This window comes from Ranitomeya variabilis, chromosome 2 (genome assembly GCF_051348905.1).
Source record: "Ranitomeya variabilis isolate aRanVar5 chromosome 2, aRanVar5.hap1, whole genome shotgun sequence".
NCBI lineage: Eukaryota > Metazoa > Chordata > Amphibia > Anura > Dendrobatidae > Ranitomeya > Ranitomeya variabilis.
This window is the reverse complement of record NC_135233.1, coordinates 170,716,442-170,742,764: the sequence shown is the minus strand read 5'-3', so window position 1 is coordinate 170,742,764 and position 26,323 is coordinate 170,716,442. Positions and strand designations below refer to the sequence as shown.

The 26,323-nt window shown below is 41.8% G+C and overlaps 1 protein-coding gene across 2 annotated transcripts in view; it reads left to right on the top strand.

Moving 5' to 3' along the window:
- SMYD3 (SET and MYND domain containing 3) overlaps window positions 1-26,323 on the top strand; it is a 1,191,717-nt gene that overhangs the window by 191,050 nt on the left and 974,344 nt on the right. The window contains exon 3 of one of the 2 annotated variants that reach the window (XM_077283160.1): window positions 24,283-24,390. The exons of the other annotated variant lie outside the window; for it this stretch is intronic. Coding sequence (XP_077139275.1) covers window positions 24,283-24,390 — 108 coding nt within the window. The remainder of the gene's footprint in view (window positions 1-24,282; window positions 24,391-26,323) is intronic. 2 annotated transcript variants of the gene reach the window in all.

The window sequence follows — 26,323 nt, the reverse complement described above, 5'->3', positions numbered from 1 at the left end:
TATTAAATTAACTATTTTTGTAACAACTGGCATTAAGTCGTTTAAGTCAGTGAATCCTGCTTTGGCACATAAAGCCTCCTGATGGATAATGCAATGAAAAGGCACCATCGGATGTCCAATACCTTCCGTAAACAATTTAACAAATCCGACTTTTTTCCCCACCATGTTTGGTGCCCCATCTGTCGTCACTGACACAACTTTAGAGATTTAGAGATATCAATGCTTAGGTCAGTGATTTTCAACCAGACACCAGACACATGGTCGGGTGTGCTGCGGGGAAAGTTCCCCAAACTATGGTGCCCCCTTTGTTTTGTTCCCCGGCAATGCGCAGCGATGCGCAGTCACGGAATAACACATGCGCGAGCTTTGAACGCTCGGCGCGTCATCCTGAGAGCGGAGAGACTCTCGCATTTGCCCGCCGCCAAGGTAATGCCCGCCAATAATGCTGTGTATAATCATTAACCCCTTCCCGACCCATGACGCCACGTAGGCGTCATGAAAGTCGGTGCAAATCCGACCCATGACGCCTATGTGGCGTCATGGAAAGATCGCGTCCCTGCAGATCGGGTGAAAGGGTTAACTCCAATTTCACCCGATCTGCAGGGACAGGGGGAGTGGTACTTCAGCCCCCCCGTGGCTACGATCGCTCTGATTGGCTGTTGAAAGTGAAACAGCCAATCAGAGCGATTTGTAATATTTCACCTATGAAAATGGTGAAATATTACAATCCAGCCATGGCCGATGCTGCAATAGCATCTGCCATGGCTGGAGACCCCGATCTGCCCCCCCCACCACCACCGATCGCCTCCCCAGTCGTCCTTTCTGCCCCGATCTCCTGTCCACTCCCCTCCTCCCTCCTGTCCGGTCCTCCGATCCCCCCCCCCGTGTTCCGATCCCACCCCCCATACTTACCTAGCTCCGATGTCCCTCCCGGTGTCCGGCCGTCTTCTCCATGGGCGCCGCCATCTTGGAAAATGGCGGGCGCATGCGCAGTGCACCCACCGAATCTGCCGGCCGGCAGATTCGTTCCTGTACATTTTGGTCACTGTGATAAGTTCTATCACAGCGATCAAAATAAAAAAAAATTGTAAATAAACCCCCCCTTTATCACCCCCATAGGTAGGGATAATAATAAAATACAGAAAATATAATTATTTTTGTTTTTCCATTAGGGTTAGGGGTAGGGTTAGGGGTAGGGGTAGGGTTAGGGGTAGGGTTAGGGTTGCACTTAGGGTTAGGGTTGCACTTAGGGCTAGGGTTGCACTTAGGGCTAGGGTTGCACTTAGGGCTAGGGTTGCACTTAGGCCCAGGTTTCACACTGAGTGAGTATAAATACATTTAGAATCTATATTATTAACTATATGTAGAATATGTACTGTTTTAGTGTAATTTTGTGCCATTTTGGTTGGTGGTGTGCCCCGGGATTTTTTAAGTATAAAAAGTGTGCCACGGCTCAAAAAAGGTTGAAAATCACTGGCTTAGGTCACAGAATGTTTGCATAACAACCTTACATATTTCACTTCCTGATGTACTTGTTGGCACTGATACTAACTTTATCAACTCTTCTCTCATTGTGAGACCATCAGAATATCGACCAATAATGGCCAACTGAGCATGTGATGTGACATCAGTAGTTTCATCAAGAGAGATCGAAAAATATTTACAATTACTTATGTCTCTCTTTAATTGATGTTTTACGCTTGTGTTCAGTCTCATTATTCTGTCTTTTATGATATTTCTACTGAGTGGTAACTCAGATATTCTCTTAATAATTGCATCTTTATTCTGCATATCATGAAATAGAACTGGTGCACATCTTAAGAGAGTTTCTTTAATAAATTCTCCCTCACTGTGTGCTTTTCCATGCTGAGCTATGGAGTGAGCAATGCTCAGACTTGCAGATGTTAAATTTGTAGAGCTTTTTACAAATTTAAGGATGGAATTAGATTGGCTCTTATGAAGGTGTAGCTGCCTGGAAATGTATTCCTTCCTTTCATCCTCACTTTTTTTCAAGAGCTGGGAATGATTAGTTTCAAAATGTCTATTTACATTCCACGTTCTGCTTACTACCGTTTCACTACATAGAACGCAAAATGATCTGCCATTTTTTTCTATAATGCCATACATCTCAGTCCATGTCTCTTGAAAGGGTCGGCTACTGCTACTACCACTCCCTTTACTTAACTTTGTTTTTTTATTTTGTGGCTTCTCCATGAGAGGGGCAGTGAGAGAAGATTTATAGTTAGCCCTGCAGGCAATTAGGGGTTAACTAACCTAACTGACCATATGATGGCACATGTAATGGTGGTGAAATGGAGTCTGTACTATGCTGCAAGATGGCGTTCCTAATGGCGGGAAACGGCACCCATAGCACAGGCCTCTTCCAGCCTCCCCCTCACTTATCTCAGTAATGGCCAATGACACCCCACAGTTCACTGGATGATGGTTGCTGTAGTAGTCACAGGGCCTGCAGACAGCAATCACAGGGCCTCCAGACAGCAATCACAGGGCCTGCAGACAGCAATCACAGGGCCTCCAGACAGCAATCACAGGGCCTGCAGACAGCAGTCACAGGGCCTCCAGACAGCGATCACCTCAGGCCTCAGAAGTGCGTCCCAAGCGGCAGAGCGTCTAGGCCTGGGACTTCCGGTAGGCCCGAACTTCCGGCCGGCACAGCAGGGAGCAGCGCAATGCCGCCCAAACAACAGAGCTCCGTTGCAGAGCGTCTAGGCCTGGGACTTCCGGGAGCTGCGCCGGGTCTACCGGAAGTCCCAGGCCTAGACCCTCTGCGCCAGAGCTCTGTTGTTTGGACCTACAGGCCTCCTGCATGGCATCCGATCCGATAAAAAATCGGAACGGCTTGCCATGCAATTTAAGGATGCAATTTCTATGGGGCCGCGGCCGGCGGCCGCGTGTCACTGAAAATGACTACGCGTGTCAGCACTGACACGCGTGTCATAGGTTCGCCATCACTGGCCTATGTACTTGTAAATATATTATATTTTTAATTTTAATTTCTATGAATGTTTTGCTTATAATCAATGTCTGTTGGAAAGTAGCATGAACATGGTTGTGTATAAAATTTATTACATCGCACTTATATGAATGTTCTGTTGTGGTGCACATTTCAAAAAACGTTGGAACCTGGTGGCATTGTAAAATCAATTTTTAACAAATTTGGGATTGACAGGCAAAATTGCATTGTTCTTCTTCAGCATTTTTAAAAGTAAAGAGGCATGTTAGTGTAGATGATTGGGGTATGCGTGAACTTTCCACACTTTGATAATTAATTTTACATTATTTATTGTGTGTTACCTCAGCTGAGTTTAAGGCTATGTGCACACAATGCATTTTTGATGCGTTTTTTTTTTGTGTGGTTTTTCTTCCGCTCAGAAATGGGCCAAAAAATGCTATGGAATCCTTATGCAAGCTAATTCAATGACAAACCTAAAGTGTTGTGCACATGATCAGTAAATTTCCTGAAGTATTTGCAGTGCATTTTTTTCTGCAGCATGTCATTTCTTTGTGTGTTTCTGCAGCTTTTTCCACCCATTGAATTCAATTGAGTCAGTCAAATCTGCAGCAAAAACGCAAGTATAAAAATGTTTGCTGATTTGCTGAGTTTTTGCGTTTTACTGGCTTCTTATGGTATGTCCCACACTGTCATCTGTATGACAGCATGTGAAACACCAGCGCGGTGGCTTTTATTGATGGTAACACAAACGCCGGTAAGACCATCGGTCAGGGCGCTGCGGAATCATGCTGCCAGATGTCAGCGTGACCCCCGCAGCTGTGACTGGGTGACGCGCGGTAACACTACTGCTGGTACTGTCAGTCAGAGCACTGCGGGATCATGCTGCCAGATGTCAGTGTGACCCCTCAGCTGTGACTGGGTGACGCGCGTTAACGCTACCGCTGGTGCTGTCAGTCAGAGGACTGCGGGATCATGCTGCCAGATGTTAGTGTGACCCCTCAGCTGTGACTGGGTGACGCGTGTTAACGCTACCGCTGGTACTGTCAGTCAGAGCACTGCGGGATCATGCTGCCAGATGTCAGTGTGACCCCTCAGCTGTGACTGGATGAAGCGCGGTAATGCTCCTGCTTGTACTGTTGGTCAGAGCGCTGCGGGATCATGCTCTCAGATGTCAGTGTGACCCCTCAGCTGTGACTGGGTGACGCGCGGTAACACTACTGCTGGTACTGTCAGTCAGAGCACTGCGGGATCATGCTGCCAGATGTCAGTGTGACCCCTCAGCTGTGACTGGGTGACGCGCGTTAACGCTACCGCTGGTGCTGTCAGTCAGAGGACTGCGGGATCATGCTGCCAGATGTTAGTGTGACCCCTCAGCTGTGACTGGGTGACGCGTGTTAACGCTACCGCTGGTGCTGTCAGTCAGAGCACTGCGGGATCATGCTGCCAGATGTCAGTGTGACCCCTCAGCTGTGACTGGATGAAGCGCGGTAATGCTACCGCTGGTACTGTTGGTCAGAGCGCTGCGGGATCATGCTCTCAGATGTCAGTGTGACCCCTCAGCTGTGACTGGGTGACGCGCGGTAACGCTACCGCTGGTACTGTTGGTCAGAGCGCTGCGGGATCATGCTCTCAGATGTCAGTGTGACACGCAGCGGTGACCTGTGGTAAAAAGCTTACCGCAGATCAGCACTTGTGGGCTGATGAGACTGCGGCTCCCGTCGGGCTACATCTGCTGTTACTGATAATGCTGATGGGAGACGTAGTCTCATCAGCTGGCGCCTGTGCTCACAGTTGAAAAAAAAGTTAAATCACTTCCGTCTGTCTGTCTGTCTTTCTTTCCGTCTCGGATATTTATTGGTCGCGGCCTCTGTCTGTCATGGAATCCAGGTCGCTGATTGTTCGTGGCAAAACGCCCACGACCATTGCCACGACCAATCAGCGACGCGCACAGTCCGGAAGAAAATGGCCACTCCTTACTCCCCGCACTCACTGCCCGGCGCCCGCATACTCCCCTCCGGTCACCGCTCACACAGGGTTAATGCCGGCGGTAACGGACCGCGTTATGCCGCGGGTAACGCACTCCGTAACCGCTGCTATTAACCCTGTGTGTCCCCAATTTTTTACTATTGATGCAGCCTATGCGGCATCAATAGTAAAAAAATGTAATGTTAAAAATAATAAAAAAACAAAAAACCTGCTATACTCACACTCCGTAGTCCGCCGAGCCGCTCGCGCCGGCCGCCATCTTCCGTTCCCGGCGATGCATTGCGAAATTACCCAGAAGACTTAGAGGTCTCGCGAGACCGCTAAGTCATCTGGGTAATTTCGCAATGCATCCTGGGAACGGAAGATGGCGGCCGGTGCGAGCGGCTCGGCGGAGCTTCGGTGGATCCCAAGCGTCGGTAACCGCTTCCTGGATCCAGGCGCCAACGGAAGGTGAGTATATAACTATTTTTTATTTTAATTCTTTTTTTTAACAGGGATATCATGCCCACATTGCTATATACGTGGGCTGCGCAATATACAACGTGGGCTGCGCAATATACAACGTGGGCTGCGCAATATACAACATGGGCTGCGCAATATACAACGTGGGCTGCGCAATATACAACGTGGGCTGCGCAATATACAACGTGGGCTGCGCAATATACAATGTGGGCTGCGCAATATACTATGTAGGCTGCACAATGTACTATGTGGGCTGCGCAATGTACTACATGGGCTGCGCAATGTACTGCGTGGGCTGCGCAATGTACTGCGTTGGCTGCACAATGTACTGCGTTGGCTGCGCAATGTACTGCGTTGGCTGCGCAATGTACTTCGTTGGCTGCGCAATGTACTGCGTGGGCTGCGCAATGTACTGCGTGGGCTGCGCAATGTACTGCGTGGGCTGCGCAATGTACTGCGTGGGCTGCGCAATGTACTGCGTGGGCTGTGCAATGTACTGCGTGGGCTGTGCTATACAATACGCATACATATTCTAGAATACCCGATGCGTTAGAATCGGGCCACCATCTAGTCCATTATATTCATCTAACACCAAATCCCCACAGCTCTAATCTCCTAGAATTAATGTAAAATAATAAACCACCGTATATTCACCTTTCTGGCCTTAGTCCTCGTAATTCCGAGTGTCCAATGACGATCTCACGTCTAGAACAGTGACATCGGGATATGTGACCGCTCTACCCGGCTGCCAGCAATACACTGACAGGAGGTAATTGCCTTTGCAGTGTATCACTGAGCTGCCATGAGAGAGTTCACCAGAGTTCATCAGCTCCGGTGCTTTCACTTACGGCACCGCTGCATGACAACTTTAGTCTCAATGCTTCAATAGACTTTTCTTTATACACCACTCTGCAAGTTTTATTATTAGGAATTTTTCCTGCGTGTGTTATTTTGACAGAATAAGCTACTTTCACACTAGTCCGTCGGAACGGCCTGTCGCAAACCGTCGGCCCGACGTACCGACGACAGTGTGTTAATTAAGCACAATGGAGGCAGCGGATGCAGTTTTTTAACGCATCCGCTGCCCCATTGTAATGTCCAGGGAGGAGGGGGTGGAGTTCCGGCCTCGCATGCGCGGTCGGAAAGGGCGGACACGACGCACAAAAAAAATTACATGTAACTTTTTTTATGCCAACGGTCCGCCAAAACACGACGCAACTGTCGCACGACTGTTGCGACATGTGGCACTCCGTCGCAATGCATCGCTATGTATAAGTCTATGGACGGAAAACGCATCCTGCGGGCAACTTTGCAGGATGCGTTTTTTCTACGTAACGACGCATTGCGACTTGCGTCGAACGACGCTAGTGTGAAAGTAGCCTAAGTGTTGTATAGCTATTTGTATCTATTTGGCAGTTGATTTATTTGGTCTAGCAAAAAAATGTTCGATTCATTTGTGCGAATAGATACTGATAAAGCTCTAGTAGCAATTTTGGCAGGTGGATGGTGGGTTTACACTATACACTTTTTCTGTCTGTATGTCCCTGTATTCTGCCTAGCAGTCTCTGTATTTTTATTGTATATTTTAACTTAGTTCAATAAAATTGTTATTTAAGGACTATACTCCTTGAACCCTCAGCTCTATGTTTTTCAGTTTCTGATTAAGGCCGGGGTCACACTTGCGAGTTCAATGCGAGAAACTCGTGCATCAAGACCCGGTACTGCCGCCGGTACTCGGGAACGGAGTGTACAGCTGCATCTATTTCTGTTTCTGGAATCAGGCTTTCTGCCCATACATCATGCGGCCCTTAGATTCCATAACAAAAACCCAAACATTTTCTTTAAGTTTTTTTGACTTGTGCATTCAACTTGGATTTGACAGTCAAGTGTGTACCTGCCTCATTTATGTGATTGGAGTGTTCTGGTTACCAGAAGTAAACAAAAACAAATTCAAGTTCATCTAAGGCGTAGGATCATATTTCAGTCTATTACTTATATTTGCAAACTTTTATTACAATATTGGCTCCACTTTATCACTTAGTGTTTTGTATGGATGTCTCTGGAGTGCAATAATGAACATAAGGAAATTCACTTATGGAGCCATCTGAATGTTAATAACGTAAATAGAGTTGAATAAAAAGTTGGCAAATTTCAGAATTATCTACTACAGCACTTATAAATCCGCACAAGGTTACCAGTAGACAGATCACTTAAGCATATAATCTATTTGCCGTTTATTCCAGACGGCCACGGAATGCCATCTGCCCTTTTTCACAGACAGACGAAAAGCAGTCACCAAATATTAGAGTACAAAAATGTCGGACTGGAGTTGGGATGCAAATTCTTAATATGCTAGTAAAATGTTTTTTCTTCAATATACTCTATGTTCTGCTACCAACTACCACTCGGAGATTCCTATTAGGACCTCATTCAGACATCCATTTTCACATATGTGATCTATTAGTGGTTTTCATCTATCAAACTCATACCCTTTAGGCACCAAACATGTCTAGGTTATTTTTTTATTTAAGCGGTGAAAAGACATTGGAAGTATATTTTCTGAGACCTGTAGCATCTCCATTTTTCATGATCTGGGGCTGGGTGAGGGCTTATTTTTTGTGTGCCGAGATATGTGACAGCTGTTTTGACTTTCCGGGTAACTCGGCAATCGGTGACTATACTAACACACTTATGCTATACTACATACACATTTACACAAGTATAGCCAAAAAAATTTTTTAATACTAGTGCTGCTAGTGCTTCTTTAATTATAAGGACCATATTTATAAACTTTAAATAACTTCACTGTTATCTTCTTCTTTTAACAATGAGGATAAACTAGTTGACTGCAATATTGATGTTTCTTACTTGTGTGGTTTTGTAAAAGTTAGCTTCCCCTAAATTTCCTTTACTGCTGTAGATATAGAGTTCACTTCTTAATATTACAAGTCTGGCTCTGATGGGATTACATTTGTTACATGCTTAGAAATTTGTAACATGTAGAATGGAAGCTTTAATTCTGTCTACGAATTGGAAGACAAGAAAATCCCTTGCAAAGCCTTCTACTTCAGTTTTCATTAACATTTTATCCGTTCATTTAGATCCTGTGTGAATGAATTTGTCAATTATCTAAGATGTTCTCCGGCTTTGAAAAACAGAAACCTTGTTTATCACTCTCATGCCTGCCATGAACTAATGGACTTAAAGGTAAACTAATTATCATGGCTGGATGGCAACTATTCACACCATTAGAATTATTTCTCCTCATTCACTTTATAATTTCATCTACATTTTCTACTCTTGATCACTATTCTCATAATTACAGTAATTGCAGAAATACAATAAAGTAGCAGAACAATGATTTAACATCTTAACGACTGCCGATTCACCTTTTTACGACGACTGGTAATGGTAAGGGATTTCTCTTCAGCACTGCCTTTTTATGATGGCAAGGAAATAGGTATATAGCCCCCCCCCCAACCATGTGTCAGCCATATACAACAGATACTACTCTGCTGCATTGGCCACAATCAGTTGTAAAACCCATAGTTTAACCCCCTAGATGTTGCTTTCAGTAGCAACAGCTGTATCTTGATGGTTTATAGAGTGATGAGGTTCCTTTTTTAAACCCAATGGCACCCATGCAAATCGATCATGGGGTAATTATGGTGAGGCCATGGCAACCTGAGGCCAAACATGGCTTCAGGGTCTGTCATCTACAGTGGCTGGTTAGTCTTTGCCATAAGAAAGGTCTAACAGTCTAACAGTCAAAGTGTCAGTGCAAAAGTGACAGGTCTGATGGATTGCAATACGTAAGTATTGTAGTGTGTTAGACTAACAAAGTGAAAAATGTTCAAGTTCCATAGTGAAACTAAAAATAAAACTAAAAAAAGTCTATAGAAATGTAAATAAAATTAAAAAAATAAATGCTTCACCATTAAAAATGCAGGTTTTATGCATAAACAAAAAAAACAAACATATTATTGGTATTTTCTCTTCCAGAATAACCAAGTTGAAAAACAGAAAAACATGGAGTGATGAATAATCCAAGGAAAAATGTTCTAAAAAAGTTTTTATCTTTTTTATTTCACAAAAAGGCACATGAATTTACAAAATTGTATCATGACAAAAATAGCTTATACAGAGAGGGATCGATAGCAAAAAATGTGGGTCTCAAAGAACATGTAATGAGGTGGGTATAGCATTCATCAACACATATATAAAGTGCTAGTGCTAAGATGGAAAGGTGCATTGTCAGATTCATGTGCTGGTGTTTGGGCCTTCTCGGCACATGTGTCTCATCAATCGCGCCGAGAACGTCCAAACACTAGCACATAATTGTAGAGTTCTATATAAAGATTGCTGGGCCATACCTCAAACATGGCCCCCCGAAGAAGCGATCGCGAAATGCGCTTTGGGGCTACTGTTGTGAATTAGACTTCTTGGCTCCCTCTGGTGGTTATTAGTGATATGACTCTGGGATTTTCTTTCCTCAGTTTGCACCCACCTGGGTCGTTAGTCCAGGGGTGTTGCTATATAAACCTCCTGGATCCTTAGTCCAGTGCCTGGCATCGTTGTAATCAGATCCTTTTTGTTTGCTCCTATCTGCTGGTCCTGGTTCGTGCAAAATTAAGCTAAGTCCTGCTTCTTTGTTTTTTGGGTTATTTGCTTGCTCTCATTTTTGTCCAGCTTGTACTAAATGTGTTTCCTGACCTTGCTGGAAGCTCTAGGGGGCTGGTGTTCTCCCCCCGGGCCGTTAGACGGTTCGGGGGTTCTTGAATATCCAGCGTGGATATTTTTGATGGGGTTTTTGCTGACCATATAAGTTATCTTACTATATTCTGCTATTAGCTAGTGGGCCTCTCTTTGCTAAATACCTAGCTCATCCTTACGTTTGTCTTTTCCTCTTACCTCACCGTTATTATTTGTTGGGGGCTTGTATCCAACTTTTGGGGTCTTTTCTCTGGAGGCAAGAAAGGTCTTTCTTTTCCCTTCTAGGGTTAGTTAGTTCTCCGGCTGGCGCGAGACGTCTAGAATCAACGTAGGCACGTTCCCCGGCTGCTGGTATTTGTGGTGCTAGGATTAGATATATGGTCAGATCAGTTACCACTGCCCTATGAGCTGGTTTCTGTGTTTGCAGACTTAGAAACTATTTCTGAGACCCTCTGCCATTGGGGTCATAACAGGCTACGTCTGTGGTGTCTTAAAGAGGTACTGTGGGTAAGAGCACTCTTGCATTTATGAGATAGGTAGCAGTGATTTAATATATTGGCATATGGCACTTTATGGATCCTGTTTGCTAAGGATTGCACATAACTAGTATTGAGCCATGTGAATCTGACAATGCACCTTTCCATCTTAGCACTAGCACTTTATATATGTTTTGATGAATGCTATACCCACCTCATTACATGTTCTTTGAGACCCACATTTTTTGTTATCGATCCCTCTCTGTATAAACTGTTTTTGTCATGATACAGTACAATTTTGTAAATTCATGTGCCTTTTTGTGATGTAATGAAGATAAAGACTTTTTTTAGTGCATTTTTCCTTGGATTATTCACTCCAGGTTTTTCTGTTTTTCGTATTGATGAGGAGTGTCCATATGGGTATTACCCAAGTCCCAATTATTCAGGCAAGGGATTATATTTAGGATGTTATATCAGTGTATTCTGTTCTGATTCTTCTGTCTCCTAGAATAACCGAGGTATAACATTTCCCCCTTATACATACTGTTATGGTGAACACAATAAAAAAATAAATACAAATACGCCAAGTGCATAGATTATAGGAATACACAAAAAAGTGGTTTAAAATGTGATCAAAAAGTTGTAAGTTTTTTTTTTGTTTATTTTACAGTCCGTTTAAAGCGAACCTGTCACCAGGTTTGACTGATATGAGATAAGACCACCACCTTACATGTCTGATATACAGCATTATTTAATGATGTGTGTAGGCCCCCAACCCGACCTGCAACACAAGAAAAAGGCGTTTTATTTTACTCCCCTGCAGAGTGGTACGCCTCCAAGGTCTGGTCTTGGTCCAGCGCCTCCCTTCTTGCAATTCCTTCTTCTTGCTTCGTGTGGATGACGTGTCACTACGTCATCCACACAGTCTCCCAGACATTGCATCCATCGCAGGCGTACTTCTCTGCCCTGACGAGGGCGTCGGGAAACTTCAAAGAGCCCCTGCACACTGCAGTACTTTACTCTGCCTTAGTTAGGACAAAGAAGTATGCCTGCACAGGAACTTGATGCCGGGGAGACTGTATGGATGACATAGGGACGTGTCATCCATGCGAAGGAAGAAGGAGGGCGGCATCGCAAGAAGAAGGGAGGCACCGGACCAAGACCAGCTACACCCCTCGGACCAGACCACCCCGCAGAGGAGTATAAAATGGGACTTTTTCTTGTGCTGCAGGTTGGGTTGGGGTGAGAATTAAGAGGACAATAGGAAGTTTTGTGTTAAAAATTAGAAAATAAACTTTATTGACAACAATACCATGTTAAAACCGAAGGCAGCCGTCACATAATGACGGTGCCATGAACATACAAAATGCAAAAAGACACCAGACATAAAGGTCTACCACACAAAAGGTAATATCTGGTGAGAAAAGAAAAAACTCAATACATAATACAGGTGCAAATAACACATATTCAAGCGATATGCCCTAATAGCATTGGTCCCATGAGACATAACCCATATATATAAAGTGCAAATAATCCATACATGTGTGTTCCGGCATTATACCTAGGTCACACTTAGTCACAGTATACCGGATGATCCATGGGTATAGAGTCTCTCTGGGCAGGGGACTAAGTCCATACTCAGTACCCCATATCAAATGCCTGGGTAATCAAAGGTAAATGAAAGCATACTTCACCAGAGTATCGGTAGACCAATTGCACATGCCCCGAAGCGCGTTTCGCCGCTAATCGCCTTGCTTTCTCAAGGGGAGTGTAGTTTTCATTGCCTATAGAGCCTTTTAAATACTAAAATCCGGTCACCTGACCGGTCACATGGCGCCAGCAGCTGTGACCAAACGGCGCGTGCGCGCACAGCTACCCGGGTCCACCCACCCCCGCCCGGACCTATCCGGCATCAGGACCAGACGGGCACCAATAGGTCCCGTATGTGCCAGACGCAGGAAGTCGCCGGAGGGAGGAGGGCGGAGCCGCGAAGACTGTGCGCGCACGCGCACCACAGCCACAAGTAAATCCATACAGCGGAGAGCAGAGAACAAAAACAGAAAAAAGGGGGGGGCCGAAACCATAAGGATAATGCATGCAGGCACACCGCAAACCAAATAGCAAAAAATCCATCTATGTCCCACATGTCGATCAGAGGAGGGGTGGTACCAAATAGGAAGCAGTGTGCGCATGCGCATAACCATCTGAGTCAGACACAGTTTATCATGGTTACAAAAAATCAATACAATCAGTGGTAGTTATAACCACCAATATGAAGACCTTCTTCCAAGTATATAGTAACATTTCATATCGCTGGGTATTTATCATCTGCCCAGATTCTTTATGTAGTTGATGGTAGAGTTCATGACATGACGGAAAGTCTTCACATATCTGTGCAGCACAGGATTGGGTATCACGGTTTTTCCAATCAGCCACGTATTTCACCCCATAAAATCAAATCCGCTTGATAACATATATCTCCCATATGAACGAAAAGGAGGAAAGGATGGGCCACATAGACCGGACACGTGTACATAATGACCTAAACATGAAACACATATAAGCATTAAAAACAATATATGTACAATAAAATACAGGGATGGGACTGAAAAGGAAAAGGGAGAAGGGCAGCAAAGGAAGGGGAAGAGGAGGGAAAGTAAAGCAATGAGAGGATGCGAACGAGATAACGCCACACTAATGAATAGTTACAAATAAACCCCAAAATTAAGGGATTCATTCAGCCCAGCGGGTTTCATGGTCCCAAGGGTCACTATCCACTTTAATTCTCGTTGGGCTAATAGTTTTTTTATGTTACCGCCCCTAATACCCATATGTACAACATCAATTGCTCTTACTTTAAAGTCCTTAGGGTCACAGTTATGCGCAAGACGGAAGTGTTTAGGGATAGTTTTGAGGGTTAGCACATCTTCCACTGTTTTAGCTGCTAAGATGTCCCTCACGTGTTCTCTGACACGTACCCTCAATTCACGCGACGTCAGTCCCACGTATATGAGGGAGCAGCTGCATGTCGCATAATATATCACATTCTGAGTGCCACAGGAAATATATTCCCGAATGTGATATATTTTTTGATCCACCGAACTAAATGTGGATGTTTGAAACATATTGGCACATGCCAAACAATGGCCACATTTAAAGAAACCCTTCCTAGGTTGTCTAACACCAAAGTAGTTTGGTGTGGGTGCCACATAGTGGCTTTTAACAAGTAAGTCACTAAGATTTCTTGAGCGGCGAGGGGTCATAAGAGGTCTGTCTGTGAGGAAGGGTCTCAGGGAAGGCTCAGCACCAAGGATAGGCCAGTATTTATTTAAGATGTTACGCATATTGTCCCACTCATGGTTATACACCGATATAAAGCGTATATTTTCATCTTTCTTCTCGGTTTTTCTCTTTTGATACAGTAACGAGTCCCGTGACACCGATTTGGCTCTATTATATCCATTTTTAATAGATCTTTGACTGTAGCCACGTTGTTGGAATCTCTTTTTCAAATCCATGGCTTGCTTCTCAAATTTCTGATCCGTTGAGCAGATCCGCCTCATCCTTAAGAACTGTCCAACCGGGACGGCCCTAACTGTGGAATGGCTATGTGCAGTTGATGCATGTATTAAAGAATTGACTGATGTTTCTTTCCGAAAGACATCAGTCTGGATAGCGGAGGATGAGTCCACCCCCAGACTGATGTCCAAAAAATCAATTTGAACTGCATCGTATCTATATGTCAATTTGATGTTGTAAGTATTGTCATTAAGCATAGCCATAAACTCATCGAGCTGCTGCACTGTTCCCCGCCAAAGAAATAAAACATCATCAATATAGCGTAACCAGCACAGCACATGGTCAGCGGCCCCCGCCCCTGAGTCACCAAACACCAACCTCTCCCAGAACCCTAGAAAGAGGTTGGCGTACGCAGGGGCACAGGCCGCACCCATGGCTGCGTCACGCTTCTGAAGATAAAACTGGTCTTTAAAAGTAAAAAAATTGTGCGTGAGAACAAAGTGCAGCAGCTCAAGGATGAGCTCACACAGTGGGCCGTCCAGGTTGGAGGCCCCCAGGAAGAAGCGGACCGCCCGGATACCATCCTCGTGACTGATACAGGTGTATAACGTTTCAACGTCTGCAGTCACCAGGATGGTTTCTTTATCCACAAGGAGGCTGTCAACCCTCGCAAGGACATCCGTCGTATCCCTAACATGGGAAGGTAATGTCTCTACAATAGGTTTTAAATAAAAATCAATAAATTTACAAATAGGATCGCAGAGTCCATCAATCCCTGATACGATCGGACGTCCTGGTGGGTTGACGGCATCCTTGTGTATTTTGGGAAGCAAATAGAGCGTCGGTGACTTCGGGAACTGTACTGTAAGTCCATCAAGAACTTTTTTGTTTATTACACCCAAGTCAAAAGCTCTCATTAAGATTTTTTGGAGTTGTGCAGAGAAGGACACCACCGGGTTATATCCCAATTTTGTATATACCTGGCCATCACGTAATTGTCTGAACGCTTCACGTTCGTATTTAATTATTGGCCAGACCACGATGTTCCCTCCCTTGTCAGCCGCTTTAAATTCCACGTCATCCAAAGATTGTAGTTGTCTTATAGCATCTCTTTGTTTGTGGGTCAAGTTATCATATCGGCGGTGTGATGATAACATTTTTAACTCACTAGATACTAGTTTGGTAAAAATCTCCACCGCCGGGCAGAGTGACAAGGGAGGGAACTTCGTGGACTTTGGAAGAATATTTTTGGGAAACCCACCTTGATCAACTGGAGTTTGCTCATCTAACAATTCCTCCAGTATCCGTATGGTATCCCTCTCGGCCGCACTCCAACCTTCCAAGCCACTGTCGCCCTTGCTGTGCAATTTCTTTAGTACTAATTTCCGGGAAAAGAGATGAAGGTCTTTTAGTGCTGTAAAGTAATGGAAACCATTAGTGGGAGAAAATGACAGACCTTTACTAAGTACATCAACTTGGGTGTCTGTCAGAACATGATCAGATAAATTGATTACCTGTAGCCCTCCCTGAGAGCCACTCCCCGACTGTTTAGCCTCAGATCCTTTTTCCGCATTTTGTCTTGTGTTCATTTTCCTATTATTCACACTGGTTGTGGGTTCATCATTCTCAATGTCCAATCGATTTTTGGTTTTCCCTTGCTGTGTTTCCCCTCTCATTGATCTCATTGATGTAGAACGAGACCGTGATTGTGACTCATTTCTGTAAAACGGGCGTGACCTTTCACCTGGGTTCCTCCATTTGTACATTTTATTTTGATTTTTATCATTAATATCCCGTTGGAATTTTTTTAGTTTGGTTGTTTGTATTTCTTCCGCCCATTTTTGTGTCTCGTCCTGTACCTCAGTATTGAATTTTTTTAGGACCTCTGCTGACATCTCTTTTTTAATATTAGTCTGTAGCTCTTCCATTTCTTTTTCAATACTTTGAAGGGATTCGGCATTCATTTCTTTTAATATTTCCATAAAGCCGAATGAGCAGGCGTTAGCATGATTTTCCCATTTCTCCCGTATTTCTAAATTTTCGACTGGGAATGAGGGGAACACCTGCACTCGTAATCCCCTTGGGATTAATCCCTTCTGCAGATATTTAGCTAGGAATGCATGATTCTACCAGATCTTTGTTCTTTTTCGTGTGAGATCTCTGAATTTAGTTGTCATCCCATCTAATTCCTTATCCATCCCATCAACACCTGTAGAGCTGGTGTCTTTGCATGCATCATTCAATTGTAAGAGCCAAGCTCCGTCGCGGGCTCTGAAATCCATTCTAATAATACTGGAACCTACTGTGAAAAACACAGACAATACCATGAATATCAAAATTTCCAGATTAGGTTGGGTTGGGGGCAGATATACAGCAGTATAGAATGCTGAATATAAAGCCTGAAAAGTCGTGGTCTTATCTCATATCTGTCAAACCTTGTAATAGGTTCCCTTTCAACATCCGTTCATAAAGAACTCAATCAATGTGTTAAAAAGTATAATCTTAAATTATTCGTAAATTAATACGAATTAATCATAAATTATTATCTTATAACTCTTAGAAAATAGAACTGTAATAATATATATATTTTTTTTTTGGGGGGGGAAATGGTTTTAGTGCGCAAAAATAGCAAAGTATAAATAAAACCGAACCCTTGAGGGGTTTAAAAGATGTGACACAAGACAGAACAAGTGCATAGCCATGTCAGTTTGACATTGCTTTGCACTATGAAAATGTTAAGAGGCTTTTTTCATGCACTTTTTTAGGCGGAATCCACCTGAAAAAGACGTCATGTGCACATACCCTAAATCTGTTATTTTTGTAATTGGACTGACCCGAAGAATAAAGTTGTCTTATCACTTTTACTGCATGGTAAATGGCAACATAAAATAAATAAAAACAGTTCCCCCATTGTTAGAATTTGTTCACTCTGTGTCTGAAAAATCTGAATAAATAACAATCAACAATATAATGTATCAAATTGGTACCAATAAAAAAATCAAATATAAAAAGAAGCCCTTTACGCAGCATTGTTGACCTAACAAAAAAAGTTATATATCTCGCAACATTGTGATGAAAAAGCAATGTTGTGGAAATGGTGGGATAGTTTTGTTTGATTTCAACTACAGTCATAATTCTTTTTTGTTGTGTGTCTGACTTTGCCTATTGTGTAGATTCTGTGTCTTTCCCTAGATTGTAAATATTGCCTGTGGTTCACCATCTTGGAAATTGGGATTATTTAAAAATATGTATGGAGATATCAAAGTCGAAAAATATTCTTGATTCCTAGTTTTGAGTTTGAGACATATAATTACTGACAGTTTGCTCTCCTGATCTGCATGTCTCACACTGGTAATACTCCTTTTCAATTATAATAAGCTTTGGAGGAAATATTGTCTGGAAGATCTATGTCCAGCTCATAGATTTTAACAGCTCATTTACATATGAAGAAAATGTGGATTTCTTGGGATTAAGACATCAGCTCACAGATCTCAAGATCTTACTGACAGATTTCCTTTAATGAGAAGGGAGGACAGAAGGCACCTCTTCTGTGTTCCTGGCAATATGTCTATTTGAGGTTTGTTGTGTCTGTTATAGTTCAGTAAGTTGGACTCAGTATTTCTTAGAGCTAAAATGAGAAGGTCTAATCCTGAATCATTAAACCTCCCAGATTACCTCTGAGTTCTGATTCCAGATTCCATAGGGAGTTCTTGAATAAGAGTATGGCCACTGTTTCTGCATGTGTGTATTGGTTATGAACATTCCCTATTTCTTAAAAACTGATTTGGCTCTAGCATCCTTCTGTTTAATTGTCTCCAGTCTCTTCATGTATCTTTAAAGGCGTCCCTGCAATTCACTGAAACTGTAGGATAGATGCTCAAGGTAAATTTTTCAGCAGGATTCATTTGGCTATCACAGCAATGTTATCACCAAATCTAACCCTTCCATATAACACTAACATATTTTATTACATTTCTCCAAAATATCTTAGCGTGTGGACATGTCCATTACATTGTTATAAACCGCTTTCCATAGAAAACATTTGTGGCTAGGCCTAATAAAATTGTTGCTATCTTCCCAAAATTGTGGGTTAACAACTTTGTTTCAAGCTTGTGATGTTTGTTCAAACTCGCCTGTGGCAAGTAACAGGTGTGGACAATATGAAAATCACATCTGAAACAAGATAAGAAGGAGAGAAGTTGACTCAATCTTTGCATTGTGTGTATTTTTGTGCCACATTAAGCATGGAGAACAGAAAGAGAAAAGAACTGTGTGAGGACTTGAGAACCAAAATTGTTGAACAATAACAATCTCTAGGTTACAAGTCAATCTACAAAGATCTTGATGTTCCTATGTCCTCGGTGCGCAACATAATCAAGAGGTTAACAACCCATGGCACTGTGGCTAATCTCCATGGACGTGGATGGCAGATAAAAATTGATGAAAGGTAGCAAAGCAGGATAGTCCGAGTGGTGGATAAGCAGCCATCATTAAAATCTAAAGAAATTCAAGCTGTCCTGCAGGCGCAGGGTGCATCACTGTCAACTCGAACTACCCATTGGCATTTGAATTAAATGAAACGCTATGGCTGGAGACTCAGGAGGACACCACTGCTGACACAAAGACATAAAAAAGCTGGACTGCAGTTTGCCAAAATGTACATGAGTAAGCCAAAAATCCTTCTGAGAAAGCATCTTGTGGACAGATGAGACCAATATAGAGCTTTTTGGTAAAGCACATCATTCTACTGTTTACTGAAAATGCAATGAGGCCTACAAAGAAAAGAGCACAGTACACAAGTATTGTTTAACAGGTTTAAGAGGAAATGTGCAAATGTTTTGGAGTGGTCTAGTCAAATCCCAGACCTTAATGCAATTGAGAATATGTGGTCAGACTTGAAGATTGCTGCTCACCAGAGGAAATGATCTAACTTGAAAGAGCTGGAGCAGTTTTGCCTTGAGGAATGGAGAAAAATTCCAGTGGCAAGATGTGGAAAGCTCATAGACTTATTTAAAGTGACTTTCAGCTGTTGTAGCCACAAAAGGAGGCTCTACAAAGTACTAACTGTAGGGAGGGGTAAATAGTTATGCACACTGAAGTTTTCAGTTATTTTGTCCTGTTTGTTGTTTGCTTCACAATAAAAAGAAAACCAAATGTTCACAGTTGTAGGCACGTACTTTACATGAACTGATGCAAACCCTCATAAAAACGGTGAAATTCCAGGTTGTGAGGTTGCAAAACACGAAAATGTAAAAAATTTCAGAAGGGTACCATATCAATGGTTGCAATCTCGAGGGTGGCTCTGTGGAGACATCATAATATGCATTGGGGTTAAGTGTGGGTTGAATTCACACGTGATTATTATGTAGTATGAAGGGCATTATATGCCATAAAAGCCACAAATGGGGTACATTAGTTGGTTAGAACACTAGGGCTTCAGTACTGGCATACTTGTTGTGTGTACCTCCCGTAATATTTGTACCTCTACATGTAGAAATTGTGCTATGGAGCCCTGTGAGTTTTATGTATGCCATTGACCTTAAGAATTATGTTTTAATGTAAATAAATAGCGAATCCGTCAAGTGTTCATACATATTTATTTTGGTATTAATTGGCTCTCTGAATTGAGATCAGAATGTTTCCTTGAATCAAAGCGTAGTTTGGTTTAAAAATTCAAAGCTTTTTTTTAATAGCATTGAAATATACTGCCTAGGGAGAAACTACAGTGTAAGCCATAGCTTGAAACTCATTTTACATGACTAGTATTCACAGTAATACTGTGAGCAAAACTTGCATAAAATACTACAATTAGTTCATCCACTTGTTCATTTCAGATTACACTATGTTAATTAATAAGCAACATAAAATGTAAACCATAACATCTATTAAGTTGCTTTAACCTTGGATCAGTAATTAATGGATTTATTCTTTACTTTTCAAATTGAAAAACCGAAAATTCTGAAATGTTGATGCTCTTATTTAAATTGTAGAGATGTTTTATTTGAAGATACACATCGGGGTAAATGGAGGCGCCACAGCCCCCAAAGGCCAATTTTACATTGAATTACAATTAGAATTGTACATCTTTTTTATTAAACTATGTGGCCAAATAGGTAGTGGATATAAAAAGGTATACACATCATTATTAAAATGATAGGTTCTTGTCATGTCAAAAATTAAACCAAGAAGAATCAGATAAGAACTTTTTTTAACCTTTAATGTCACCCATAATCTGTAGAATTCAGTTGAAACATACACTAAAATCTTTTTTGGTGGTAAAACAAAAATAAAGAACTAAAATGATGTGGTTGCACAAATATGCACACCCTTAAACTAATGCTTTGTTGGAGTTTGAATTTATGACAGCATTTGATTTTTTTTAATTAAAAGTCTATCAGCATAGCACATCTGGAATTGGCAATGTTTGCTCACTCTTGCTTGCAGTCCTCCTTGTGAGGGCATTTCCTGTGTACAGCCCCCTCTCCAGTTAAACCCATACATTTTCAATTGGATTCAGGTTAGACTTCTGGCTGGGACATTACAAAACTTTGTTCTTCCTCTGGTGAAGCCATTCTTGTGTTTACTTAAAGTTATACCTAGGATTGGTGTTGTGCTGAAAGGTGAAATTTCTCTTTATCTTCAACTTTTTAGCAGAGGCCTGAATGTTTTGATGCAAAATTGACTGATATTTTGAACTGTTCTCAATTTTTTTTAACGTTACTAAAGCCCCTGTTGCCAGCTGATGAAAAATAGCCCCAAAGCATAATGCTGCCTCCACCATTCTTCACTGTAGATATGGTGTTTTTTTTGGTGATTTACAGTGTTGGCTTTGCACCAAATATACTTTTTGGAATTATGGCCAAAAAGTTCAGTATTGGCCTCATCAAACCATAACACATTTTCACAAATGCTTTTGGAAGACTTGATGTAGGTTTGGCAAAGCAAAGTCAGGCTTGGATGTTTTTCTTCTGTCTTGTCACCCTACCCCACATGTCTAACATATGAAGAATACGGGAGATTGTTGTCACATGCAGTACACAACCAGTACTTGCCAGAAATTCCTGCTGCTCCCTTAATGTTGCTGTAGGCCTTCTGTATGTAGTAGAAATCTCATACACTCAGCATTATTGCATGGGTGCCGGCTGAACTGGAGGACCCAAAGAGTCAGTATAGATAATCAGCGACCCTCACAAATTTGTTTCAAATGATGCTTATTTTTATTATAAAATAAATTCACCTCATTGTTAACAAATAGCGATAGGTATAGCGGTAGGCTAATTTTTGACCCAGCCTGGATCCTTTTTAAACATCGCTAGGTCCAGAGAGCCAAATAGATGTGGTGCATCGTGCTCTTAGAGCTGTCAATAATTATGTGGCATCTGTAGGGGCGTGATAAATCGCACAAGAAGGAAGCTGTATATGTGCACAGCCAGCACTATTAGGAATGGTGTAGGCCTTCTGGCAGCCTCCCAGTCCAATTTACTATTTGTCTTTTCACCAATTTTTGAGGTATGTCCAATTCTAGGTAATGTATAAGAAGATGAGGGTAGGCGTTTGATGATGACCGTGCTGCAGTAGAAGATGAGTAGCTCCACACACTTTATTGCACATTTCTGGTTTGAGTGAAGCCTTTTTCAAAATAATTCTCAGTTAAGCATGTATGTAATAGCAGATGGGCATCAAATTTCTTATCTTCTACAGCAGCACGATCATCATCAAAGGCAGTCTACTACATGGCGGTGTGACTGCAGAGGCTGCCTATATTACAGGCTTATATTTGAGATGTGATAGTTGTGAAAGGCGCAACTCCACCAGGTGAGCAATATCTCACCCAAACTTTAATTCACTGTGTCACCCTACGTTCACTCGTCTTTTTTCCCTTTTTTCAGTTCTAGGTAATATCACCGTTGTGTAATGCATCATAAGTATTTTTGTAGCCTTCTCCTAACTGATAACATTCAAAAAGAAGATCCCTTTTCTGTGTTGTAAGCTATTTACAGACCATGGTTTGCTGTAACATGTATTTAGAAATAAAAATCTCAGGAGAATCTTATTAGAACAGTTAAACTTTATATGGAGTTAATCAGAATCACTGTAAATGGTGACAGCTGTGTAAGGACTAAAACGTACCATGATTGGCTAATTCTGAAAACAACATCCTAAATTATAAGACTGTATTCAGACTTGTTCAACCACATTATTTTAATTTTGTTTTTGTTTTTTTTCTCAATGGATTTGTGATGGATTTCAGTTTTTTTGTCAATGGATTTGTACAGATTATGGGTGGCATTAAGGGTGGAAAAAGTTTTGAAATAATAATTCTTGTTATATTCTTACATGAGAAAAACCTGACATGTTAACAGGTCTGTATAGACATTTTATCCATTCAAAGTACACAGTAAAATATGAAAATGATGTCAGTGACCTATCAGGACTGATTCATTTTTCAGCTCATCACACTTTTTGTAGAGTGTTCAGGTCGCCGTGCAGGACTGTTGTCTGAATTCATGAAAAATGCAATAAAACATGTTTCTGACAAGCCCATTTAATGAAGTAAGGAGCTAGCCGATAACTGCCTAATATGTATATGGGTGCCCTGCACTTTTTTGGATAGAAGACATCAGGAGAAAGAAGCCTTGGGCATTTAGGACTTCAGCATGCGCATTTTTTTTCTTGGTAATTGGTAGTGCATGCCCGGTATATCACATGACTACTAAGGCCAATCATTCTTTTTTTTTTAGCAGTTAACCAACTTTTTAAAATCTGTTAATATTAGATAAGATTTTCTAATGTCACATACACTATGAAATTTACAATTTGCATTGACCAGATACCTAGGTTTGATGTTCATTTTCAGTTAAATTGGTATTCTCTAGGTTCAAACGCATCCTATATCTGTGTGATAACTTCCCAAAGACTGGGGGTCTGACCACTGGGGCCTATAGCAATCCCAAGAAACGAGGCACTGAACTGAATTGATCATGAACAATGCCGCTGCATTTATCCTCACAGGAGTGCCTAAGACCAGCTGAGTGCTATCTTCAGTGCCCCCATTAAAAAAAAACATCTTCTAGGACACAGCAGTCGGACCCCAACATTTGGGAAGTTATCCCAAGGAAAGGGGATAATTTTGAAACTTGAGAATACTTTTTTTTTGTGAAAATCTTAAAAGGTACTCACTGAAGCTTCTCAGTTGATCAGTGGGGGGTTGGGTTGCAGAGGTTTATGATGTTAGAATCTGTTTTGTTTTTTGACCATCCGCCATCTTGTTGTGGTTTTCTGGCTGCTTGTCTTTTTTGCCTGGTTCTAGGTTGTTCTAGGTCAGGTGATTGTGTCACCCTTTATTACCCAGCACCTGCCTCCCATTCCTTGCTGGACAACAGTGTTAATCCGCTTGAGTTGTGGCTAGGTGCTTTGATAGCTTTCTGTGTTTGACATTGTGCAGTTCTGGGATCTCTGGTTCTGCTATCTTTAGTTTCTGTTTTCAGTTGGTTTCTGCAACCTTCTCTGTGTTTTCTATTAGGAGGTGACCTGTTTTTATACCCAGTCCTTAGATCTTTCAGGGACCTCCTTCCCCCTATCTATAGGTCTTCGCTGAGATTTACCTAGGATCATCGGTGGGTCTATTCGCAAGGAATGGGTCGCCTACTCCATCGTAGGGTATCAGCCTAGTCTCAGTGCAGGGTCAGTTTTCCCTTTCTATCCTAGTTCTGTGTTGCAGTTCCGTAACATATGACATGTCATCAATGTGATTTCTTGAAAAATTACATAAAATATAGTATTTAAAATTTTCTAAGATCAAGAAATGATCTTTAGAATGAGCTTTAGAAATATTGTATTTTGTGTACTGCTCTTATTAAAGATTGATTGAAATTCAAGGGTTTGGTAACTAGCTTGTTTTATTTTTTATTTTTTTTCTTTGAATGGAAGAGGAAATGAGTAGACCAGACACTAACTGGTAGGGAATATCTGCTCTGCGTGTATTTTTGCTATTTAAAAACTTTTTTTTAAGAAAAATTAGTGGACAACCCAATAAGATTTTTCTTTCATGCAATCAATTCTCCATATTTAATGGCATAGTCCATACACTCAAAATGAGCAAAATGTAAAAATTTTTTGTGTGTAACATTTTCTTGTGTTTTTACTTTTTAGAAAAAAGCTTGGAAAGACCACAAAAGAGAATGTTTGTGCCTGAAAAATATTTTCCCAAATGTTCCAACTGACTCTGTCAGACTTGTTGCTAGAATTATCTTCAAACTGGTGAGTTTTGTTAGAATTGTTGAATATGCATATACATGAACGAATATAAATGAAAATATTGGAAGATTTCATCTGTCTCTGGTGTAAACCGGTAACAGCCAACAAGGAAAAATTATAAATCTACAGAATCTTCACACACCTTGCATCTGCACTTCTTTGGAACCTTTTCACTCTTCTTGAGATTGTCTGACCCCGAAATCCTTTTTTTTTTTTAAAGCTAATCTGTGCTTTATTGTAATATACCACACTCCTATACATTTTTTGGGGTTCTCTCTTTTGTTCATCCTGAACTTCACTTCATTACCTGCGGATCTACCAAACTTGCCAGCTCTCTGTGCTTTATTATGTAACCTCAAAGCTAGCACTTGCACTGCCCGACGTCAGGTCCAGCACCGCCCGACCTCAGGGTCCAGCACCGCCCGACCTCAGGGTCCCGCACCGCCCTCTGTCCACCCGCTGCACACCCATTGGCAGTCAGTATCTGCCGCTGCACTGACCTCTGTCATCACTCCAGTATTGGAAATAAGAAACCAGTGTCCTATGTCCTCTCATCTGTGGAAAGCAGCACAATCGCTACACTCCACACCACATCCACTGTGGTGATAGAGCGTCACATTTCTGCACATTACCCCCGGGCATAGGAATCCTGTGAAGTGAAAAGTCTATAGTCATGTGTGTGCGCAAGAGTGTAAATGTGTGTATATCTACATATATACCTCATAATACACTTAAGCTGCTGCAGAACCTCATAGATTCACACCTCAGCTGCTGCAGAACCTCGTAATACGCACCTCAACTACACAACGAATCTCAAAGGAAAAACACACATATAGTAGCCAAATGCTAACCAGTAATGGGAGTATTAGGGGTGAGAGTGGAAGAAATCACCGCCACATGTGTATGTATATAGGATAAATAAAGGCCCATCAATGAAGCTATGAGTATGTAAAGAGGACACAAACCAAATGGACGAGTCTAAAGTATAAAAAGGCTATCTTTATTAGTGTTATAAAAATTTTAAATTTGGAAGGGATGGGAATGGATGACCAGGTGGAAATCGGACGTGATGGCAGACGTCGTGACAAAGGCGGACGCCGAAACGCATGTCATGGTGGAGGTTTCCAGGGAGCCTGTACTCACACTGACACCCAGGTAATGTAAATGCTATTCTAAGTATTTTTATTTATATATTGGTCTATATGCGGCTTCCCCACACCACTTGGTGAGAATTAGACTTAACTACCACATATATATACACTAAGATCCTATTACCTGTTCAATGCACAAGCACTTTACCTTATTTCTACCTCTACGTACCTGTGTTATAACCAGCAAACCTTGCAACATCATTTGCCTTCAACTTTCCATCCAGGCATTTAAACCAATGTGTCAATATTATATACCTATGCACTCTATGTTTATATTTTGTATTATATTGTTCTGACTATATTCTTATGATATTTACATTTTTTATCAATTCAGTTCATGTTTATTTATATTATAATATGTAATTGTCCTTGGTCATCACGTCCGCTTTCCACCTGGTCATTCATTTCCATCCCTTTCAAATTTTAATTTTTATGTCATTAATATACACCTTTTTATATTATAGACTCTTGCATTCGGTTTGTGTTCTCTTTACATATTTACACCTCAACTACAGCAGAACCTCATAATTCAAATCTCAACTGCTGCAGAGCCTCAAAATACATCCTTCTACTACTGCAGAATCTCATAATACATCTTTGGCCTCCTTCACATGTACGTGTGAAAGCGTGGCACGGTCCATTTTTACCATCTGTGTGTATGTGTGTGCTGTCCATGTGACACGTACCGGAATAAAATGCATTGAAAATATTACTGAGGGAGAGATGCATGGATGAGGGACAGATGAGTGAGGGAGGAATGGATGAGGGAGATAAGGATGAGGGGT